We start from the raw sequence: 9674 nt of genomic DNA on the forward strand, positions 1-9674 counted from the left end.
GCAGAGTGAGGTAGAACAACTCAAAGAGAAACAGAAATCTTCAGAGAATTGCCACCCTTACCCAAAAGGGGAATATGGTGTCCATGAAAGGTAAAGACATAGGAGACTCTGTAAGAACAGGCGAGAGCAGCTCTTTCCTGGGAAGGTCTTGTAATTGCTGTCAGTGGAACGCATGGACTTAAAAATAAGAAAGGTTCTACTGGGAAAACCCTCAAAATGAAATTGTGTGAAAAGAGAATGGGGCCAATCGTGAGAGGATTTGATTGACAATGGCAGCATGAAAGATGGATGAGGAGATTGACAGGCTGCCTCTGAAAGCTACTTCAACAGATGAAAGTGTTTGGGGAACAGACTCCACTGCAGTTTGTGGGATTGTTTCCCATAGATCCTCTTGAGAGTTTGAGGATCACATAGTTACCAGATGTAAACAAGGCAGAAGAGTGTTGTTTTTACAAGCTTCAGCCTTGAACAGGCATTTCCAGAACATTTTACGTAAGAAAATACTGATCCTTGCTTAGTTGAGATATTTGTTTTGCCAAGGATAAGGTGTTTCTGAATATCGGCTTTGCCATCAGATTGCATGGTGTGATTTCTAGCTTGTGATCTTATCCTCCACTTCCTTCAGTTTCCTCATCTGTTACAAGGGGATAATAGCACTACTATCACTTGCCTGGTACGGCTGTTGAGAAACCCTTGTAAAAGCACTTAGAATGGTAGCTGCATGCAGCGAGGGCGGAGGTTGGTGGGGGGACGGGGGGTACTGATGGGGTTGATATTCCCGCAGGGCGTCTGTCGGCATTGCTTCTGCTAAAGGCTTTGCACATCTTGAGAGTAAAACTTTATATTATAATTGTATAATTTTTTAAGTGGGGGAGAAATACAGATATTAGACATATGCCTAGAAATGGCATTACCAATTGACAGTAAGTTAGGATTTCAATAAATTGTCTTCTGAGTAAAAGAATTACATATTTATAAATCATTTGAATGACTGTAAAACTTAACTTTTTTTTTCTGTAGTAAGTTTATTACAATAAATAGGTTTACTTTATACCAGAAAAGAAAACATAGGTGGTTAAAATTTATCCTTTCCAATAAATTAAACTTCAAGTTTAATTTATTGACAACTGTTAATACTGTCAAATTTACCCATGATAAATTTATACAAGTTATCTATGTTGTTATAGATGTGAATGAAATATGTCTCAACTGTAAGTAGTATTAAGTTTCCGAAAAGCTCTTCCTTTTCACAGGCTTATTTATCTGTGATGCACGGGTAGTTTCCTAACAAGAGCCTGCTGGTGTGGACAGCCTCTGCTCTCACACATCAGCTATATTGACCTTAGAAGAGATTAGCTTCTCTGAGCTCCAGATGTCACATTTATAAAATTGGCAGTAGCACCACCTGTGTCATCGGGTGCTGAGAAGATTAAAGCACCCATTCAGTAGTAAGCACTCAACCAAGTTCTCTTTTCCTCTCCTGATACCTCCCTCCATTCCTTTCCACTAGGCTATGTATAGTTCTTAACTCTCAAATGTGATAGTAGTAGATAGAAAATTCCATGAATTTCCTTGATCTTCATTGTTTCCTCCCTCCCCCACATACACACAGCCAGCACAGTGCCTTAGATGTTCAGTAAGTTTGGAAGAATGATCAAGAATACGAGCGTTAAAATCAGACTTAACTTGAGTTTGAAATCCAGCTCAGTCATTTACTAGCTGCATTACCTCTGTCGAGTTATCGAACCTCTCAGTGCCTCAGTTTCCTTGTGGATAAATTGGGGCTAATATCTCACAGGGCAATTGTAAGGATTAATTTCATATATGTAAAGCCCTTAACACAGCATCTGGCACACATCACTCAATAAATTATTACTACTCTTATTACTGTGGTTAACAGAAAGTCTCCAACCAGGATGTAATTCTCTCTAACTTCTAGGACAAATATATAATGGAAATATTTTAACAAAACAGGAGCATGTGGAGATTGGAGAACCATAGTCATAAACTGTTCGGTATGAGAATCTCAAAAAACTAACATTTTTCTATTTCTTAATCCTCTACCGTTTTTGCAAAGAAAATTACTTTTCAAAAGAAACTACCTCTGTCTCTTCATTTATTCCATTTTAATCCCAGGATTTGAAATCTTAAGAATTGGAGATACTATAAGAGATTGGTGGATATCTTTTCTCCTTCATGCTGATGTATACTTTTTTCCTTGACCAGAATGTTAAAGCCTACTTATTAAAAACAAAAACACAGTTCTCTTTATGATAGTAAATTTAAAATAATAGAAGCACTTTTTAAAAACCATATGGGGAAATCTTAGTATCAGTGAATATAGATCATTCTTTTTCATACCCTTCTTGATATTCCAGTATATGAATATACATTATTTATTTAAGCATTCCTTATTAATGAACTAGCTCTTTTCAAACATTTGTTATGTCAGTGTCTTCAAAACTTTTTTGCTCGCATACTCTCCCCCAAAATGTTGACCCACCAATATATCTCCTTGTATGTGTTTTAAGTTTTGTTTTTTTTTTTTAAGGAAGTCCTTTATTTTTATTTTTTATTTATTTATTTATTTACTTTTGGCTCTGTTGGGTCTTCGTTTCTGTGCAAGGGCTTTCTCTAGTTGCGGCAAGCGGAGGCCACTCTTCATCGCGGTGCACAGGCCTCTCACTATCGCGGCCTCTCTTGTTGCGGAGCACAAGCTCCAGATGCGCAGGCTCAGTAGTTGTGGCTCACAGGCCTAGTTGCTCCGCGGCATGTGGGATCTTCCCAGACGGGGGCTCGAACCCATGTCCCTGCATTGGCAGGCAGATTCTCAACCACTGTGCCACCAGGGAAGCCCCTGTGTTTAAGATTATATCTCAGTTTTTCATCATAATTGCAAAACATGTAAATTCTGGTGGTTTTTTGTAAATATTGGCATTTTAAAAACAAAACTTTTACATCAGCCTTAAATGTATCAAATGAAATATAAATATTATTGCAGAAATTTTACATCTTTTTTTTTTCGCCTTGAATTCTTGTTTCACTTCCATGGAATTTTATCTTAAGATGATACCTTTTTATCATATATATTTCAAGCATTTTATTGACCAGCCTATCATACTTATCTGCAACAGAAGTGTTTATATAAATTGGATTTTTTTATATAAATTGAATTTTTAAGCTTTTTATTAAATCTCAAAGTGTAAAAATTTCTTCTAAATTATTTTTATAGTTATAAGAATAATATAATTAACCAAAACAAATGTTACAAATTTTGATTAAAAATTGCTTTTTATGTTTACTTACTGAAAATGACTGTCCTTTAATTAGATGGAATTTTTTTCCCCATGCATTCATTTATCTTTGGATCAGTACTACTTATTGCAGGAATGAAACAGTGAATCATTTCTATTCCTAATCTTTTTGTTTTTATACTTGGTAAACATTGAGAAACCTCATTAGTCTTCATGATAGCAAATTAAAATAAGAAATACCTTTAGGAGTCTGGGAAGGGAAGATGTATTACAACAGTGCCACTCAGTTATTTTCATTCCTTTTTAATTAAATGACCAAAAATCACATAGTAATGCATCATCAGAAATTATTTTGATGGTCATCAGCTATCAGTATAATTTCATGAAAGCTAAAAATTTGGGCTTTTATTAGAGGCATTCACATTTTGTCACAGATACCAGCATTTTGTGTGCCTCCCTGCCTCCCAAGGCTTTCTTTTTCACCCTGGGGCAACGTACCACATTAAGAGGTGGATGGTTAGAAGGTATGCCTCTCTGTCTTGTGAAAGGGGAAAGAAAAAGTGGTGTGATTCCTGAGAACCAGCCCAAAGCCCGGGCCACAAAGGCATTCTCAGGGAGAACTCAGAAATTGAAGCACTGTGGTCAACTCTCTGATTGCCCAACGAATACATTAAGCACTTGTCCTGTTAAGCTATTCAGGAATACAAGTACCCAAGGTTGAAGACCACTGTTTAAACATTATAATGTATATTTGCATGTTTGTCTAGTTATTTCCTCAGGATAAATACCCGCTTAGGAGGATAATAGGTTTAAAAGTATGCATGTTTCGGGGCTTCCCTGGTGGCGCAGTGATTGAGAATCTGCCTGCCAATGCAGGGGACACGGGTTCGAGCCCTGGTCTGGGAGGATCCCACATGCCGCGGAGCAACTAGGCCCGTGAGCCACAACTACTGAGCCTGCGCGTCTGGAGCCCGTGCTCCGCAACAAGAGAGGCGGCGATAATGAGAGGCCCGCGCACCGCGATGAAGAGGGGCCCCCACTTGCCGCAACTAGAAAAAGCCCTCGCACAGAAACGAAGACCCGACACAGCCATAAATAAATAAAAATAAATAAATAAAAATTAAAAAAAAAAAAGGCTCATCGGCCCTTTAAAAAAAAAAAAAAAGTATGCATGTTTCGACAGAGATACAATTAATGCCACGTTGTGATTGTTGACAATCTCAGAGAGTCATTCACAACCTTTCCATACCCTCACTTCATTAGGGTAGTCTATTTTGCCAGTCTGCTTGAAGTTCTACTGTTACCATTGAACACTAACATTTCCCACATTTTCATTTGTATTTCTTCATGTTGTATCTTTGTATTTTCGTTGAGGATTCATTTTTGTCTTTAGTTCTTTCTACTTAGAAATTCATTCATGCTTTGTCAAATGTGTTACAGTAGCCTTCGCCACCACCACCAGTTTATTATTCTTTCAGCCTCATTTATGATTTATTTTGCCATACATACATTTGTTTTGTTTGTTTTAGTAGTTTGATCTAGCCAACTTTAGGGTAGTTTCAAGTCATGCTTACACAATTTTAAGAATTTCATGTGCTTCCCTCAGATTACATACAAATTCATATTTTATTTCTAGCAGTTTTATCTTTTTTTCTGGCCGCACCATGCGGTATGCGGGTTCTTAGTTCCCAACCAGGGATCGAATATGTGCCCCCTGCACTGGAAGTGTGGAGACTTAACCACTGGACTGCCAGGGAAGTCCCATAGTTTTATCTTTTTACATGTGAATTTTTTATATGAAGTTTCTTCAGGTATGATGAGATTTTATATATATATATATGGGATTACATGTTTAAGTGATGCAGTAATAAAACTATAAGTACTATTCTTAGAAAAGAATGGTTTCTTAACATTTTGGGGAAAAATTTTTTTAAAGATACAAATAATATAACAACTACCCATCTACTGGAGAATTGGCGTTATTTTTTCACATTTTCTTTTCAATCATTTGTTAATGAAAGGTTAAGATGGTGACTACCCCAGGCCCATTCTGTCTGTCATGTCCCCCTCCATCCCAGAGGATCCATTATTATGACTTCAGGTAGCCGTTCTTTTTAAGCCCTTACATATGTATCCTTTAACATATGTATCCTTGGTGAATATTTAAATTTAAATGACATATCACACTGTATAATAAGAAAGTTCTACAACCTGCTTTTTTATATCTATTTAACGAAATTATTTTTAAATTTATATATGTTATTGTATATAGATTTAGCCTCTTTCTTTACAGTATTGCATCATACGAATACAGAATATTTTATGTAGCCATTACCTAGTACGTGAACATTTAGATTACCTCTGATTTTTTCCTATTATAAACAGTGTTGTAGGGAACATTCTTGTGTGAGTCTTCTTGAGCATGTTTTAGAGATTCTATAGGGTTTGAGTACCTAGAAGTCAAATTGTTGGTTCATAGCACATTTTCATATGTGCATATGTGCCTTTTCAGTTTAGTTAGATACTTTCCTATACCCTCTTATTGGTTGAAACAATTGTCACTCCCATCAGCAGTGTTTATTCTTACAAATCTGATGAGTGAAAAATACTTTGGTGTTGTTCTAATGGGTATTTTTTTGACTCTGGTGATGCTAAGCACCTTTTTCTATGTTTACTGGCCAGTTGGAGTTCCTCTTCTATGAGTTGTCTGTTCAGATCATTTGCCCATTTTCCTGTTGCATTATCATTTCCTTAATAATTTACAAGGGTTCTTCATTCTGAATACTGAGAATTTATTATTATATACTTCCTTAATATCTTCCTCCAGTATATCTTATCTTTCACCTTGTATCTATTGCCACTTCAGTTTTTAATTTTGAGATAATCAGATGATTGGTTTTCCCTGATTAGTTTTCATGGACATGTGATTCATGATTTTAGGGTTATCTTTCAGAAATTCTTCCCTAGCCTGAGGTTATAAAGATATACATCTGTATTTTTTTCTAATAGCTTTAAAACCTTATTTTTCCTATTTAGATCTTTAATCCATCTGAATTGTGTATAGAATATGAGGTATAGTGATCTAAATTTTTGTCCCTCAAGTGAAAAGCCTGTCCTCAATACTTTGTGCAGTTCAGAATATCAAAGATGTGTATTTTTGACCAGTAGACACTCTGTGGTATAAATATGGTATTTATACACAAGTAGAGTGCTTTGAATCTTCCTGACAGCACTCATTTTTCACTGTGAGTTGACTATCTAGATGTCCTGCTTTGAAAAGTTTGCTTTTGGGGGGCATAAGTTTATATGTGCATACTTAATATTTTGGCTTTGGACATTTTAGAAAGTATAGTTTAAGCAAAATGAAAATAAAAGCCATTTATACTTGTCCTGTTCTAGAGCATTAACTATTATTTAGGTTTTAGAGGTAAAATCTTCCCATCTTTTTACATCAGTGTAATGATAATAGTTAGCATTTATTGAGTACTTTCTATGTGCCAGGTACTATTCAGTTGCTTTACATGTATTAATTAATTTAATCGTCACAATAACTCCAAGGGGGTAGGTGTTATTGCCCTTATTTTACAGATAAGGAAAATGAGGCACCAAATATCTGATTGGTAGGGTTTTTCCTTTTTTGTTTTTTAATTTTTAGTTTTAATGAAAATATTATTCATGTGGTTTTATAACCTGCTTTTTTTCATGTTATTAATTATCCTTCTCTGCATACCTAATAATCCTATTGTGTTCATGATATACTTAGTCATATCACAAGTTCTGGACACTTGAGTTGTTTGCATACTTAAATTATTGTAAGGTTTGGATGAATATTCTTTTACAAAATTTCTACCCACTTCCCTGTCCTTCTCATCTTCCTTCAAACAATTTGGTGGTTAGGAATTGGTATCTTGTTTGCATTTCTTTGATTACCCATTGATATTGAATATTTTTTATATACTTATGTGCTGTTTTTTTCTCTTTCATATATTGCTTTTTCTTTCACCAGCTATCTATTGGTGTTCATCTTTTCTCTATTGATTTGTAACTTCTTTAGTACTAAGCATAGAAAACCTTTTTCATAAATAAAACATAAAGTGATGTACTTAGGAAACTCTTTTCCCACCCCAAGATTGTATAAATATTCACTAGTTCTTATACTTTGACTCTCTTATATTTAATTCTATAATTCATTTGGAATTAGGTGGGGAGGAAAAGTATGATGTGAGGAAGGAAACTTATCTAACCCTTTTCTTCCAAAATTACTTATTTGACACAATACCAGTTATTGAACAATCCATACTTTCCCCCATTGGTTTGAAATGTATATAATCAATGTGTATAACCTTTGTTATATACTACTTTCTTACAAGTAATCACTTAAGAATTTCTCAATTTTCTTGCTTTGTTGATCTATTTGTTTAGACTCCAGAACAGAATTTATTAACTGTTCTGTGGTATGCATTTAATTAGCAGTCTTCATTTCTGTCCTTCACCTGTAAATATAATAAATTTCCTTTTTTTCTTTTAAATCAATGAGTTATGGCTACAATATCACCATTCACAGCTTCGTGTCTTCAGAGTAATGATGCAAGATATTTATTTTTGACCAAAGTATTCTTTGCAATCTGTTCTGTTTGGTTGCAGATGCAGAGCAGAGCCTTTAAAAGTTCACCTGGCCTTCTGTACCAATATGTAAATAGTGAGCATGCAAATGTATTAGAATGATGTCACTCTAGCAACTCGTCTGCATTTAGAAAGACTGTGACGAGGCTTATGTTTAATAGATAATGTTCTATATATACCTTTTTACAATATATCTAGCCAAATTACTTGATTCAAAACAAGTGACCAGTATGAAAAGTTTCTGTGAATAATTAACAATAAGAAGTAATTGTATGGCGTTTACGATAAAGTGAGGCTTGTTTCATTTATGTTGGGTTTTGTTTTTTCCCCTCCTCTAGGTAGCCTTTCCAGTAAATATATGACTCAGGGAAAAGCCTCAGCGAAGAGGACCCAGCAGGAATCATGAGGGAAGGAAAATGCCGCACTCTAAATGGCCACTCAGGCGTTCCTATTCACTTTGAAAATTAGGTTCATTTCACAGGACACAGCAGCATAGATCAGGCTTCAACTTAACATTTAAGGGAAATGTCAGATTTTTTTTTTAACTTAATGAAATTGTTAATGAGGAAAAAAATTTTTAATATAGTCTTACCTACTACAAATCCCTGTAGATTGAAGGATTTTAATAGAAAGCCATGATGTATGTATTGAAGACAGGTTTAAAAAAAAAATGTAACTATGGGCCAGTATTCAGGAATACAATTTCATGCTTTTTAATTCTTTCAAAGCACACTAAAAATGGTGTGCTGATAAACTCCAAGTAAATTAATCCTTTTTTTCCCTTATAAATCCTTTTTGTTTGTTTGTTTTGAAGAGGGGAAATTATATTTATTGTTGTTGACTGAATCCTTGTGTGAAAACGTGTCAAATATGTGTGAACTGCCACTACTGTATTTACGATTTACAAACCTTACTTTATTGATATTTGTAGAAGAAGTGATAACGTGAACATGAGTACCTATTTATGTGAGCCTTCCGTGGATGAGCAGTGCCACTGAGGGGCTTTTAGTTTTTTTGCCTCTCTAATTTTAAGTAAGTTAACATATAACTACTATGGTCATAAAAATGAAGTAAGGAAAACAAGAGTCCTGTTTGCTGCTAAAAACATTTTCAAAGGAAAAATGACAGAAGTAATTTTTACTTTTTATGATATTCAGAAATTAGGGTGGAGGACTTTTAAAATCCCTGATTATTAAAGAGGCTATCTCTGCCAATCATGAGTTTGATTGGTATCATTTTGGTCTGACTGGAGCCCTCCTGGAACTGTTTCTCTAATTCACAAGCCCTTCAGAAGTCGTACATGGTCTAAACTATGCCTCGGTTTATTTATCATTTTGAAATAAACTCAGATTTTCAACCTGTAACTCTATCCACATTACTTTCCACTGAGAGTCCTAAATTTCCTGAGGAAACTAGGTCAAGGATTAAGGGCAGTACAGATCTGCTCCTCTTTATCCCATGTTCCCTTTACATGTGCTCATTCGATCTGGTGTTTATTGACACCCAATGCCTGCCAAGTCCTGGGAATGTGCAAGTAAGAGGCACAGATTTAGGTGGATGAATGCATAGGAAGGGCTGCAGGGGGTGCTTGCTGGGCAAACATTCCCAGATAGAAGAGGGTTCAGAAAGTAGCACACCTTGTGTGCCCTTCTTTTAAACAAATTACTTGGAGACATTTTCCAGCTAAAAAAGAATCGTATCAAAATTAACTTTAGAGGGGAGTCCCCTTTGGCTTAGTGGTTAGGATTCGGGGCTTTCACTGCTGTAGCCCAGGTTCAGTCCCTGGCCAGGGAACTG

General features: G+C 35.5%; 1 protein-coding gene across 7 annotated transcripts in view; it reads left to right on the forward strand.

Annotated features, from left to right (window-relative positions):
* TUT7 (terminal uridylyl transferase 7) overlaps positions 1–9241 on the forward strand; it is a 60397-nt gene extending 51156 nt beyond the window's left edge. For 5 of the 7 annotated variants that reach the window (XM_082401113.1, XM_082401111.1, XM_082401120.1 and 2 more), the window contains one exon: positions 8216–9241. In XM_082401113.1, coding sequence (XP_082257239.1) covers positions 8216–8283 — 68 coding nt within the window. In that variant the 3' untranslated portion in view covers positions 8284–9241. Of the gene's footprint in view, positions 1–1253; positions 6644–8215 lie in introns of those variants that run through there. The other 2 variants (XM_082401115.1, XM_082401112.1) reach the window with 1 other exon arrangement.
* Positions 9242–9674: the final 433 nt, after the last annotated feature.

This window comes from Balaenoptera borealis, assembly GCF_965194805.1.
Source record: "Balaenoptera borealis genome assembly, chromosome: 8".
NCBI lineage: Eukaryota > Metazoa > Chordata > Mammalia > Artiodactyla > Balaenopteridae > Balaenoptera > Balaenoptera borealis.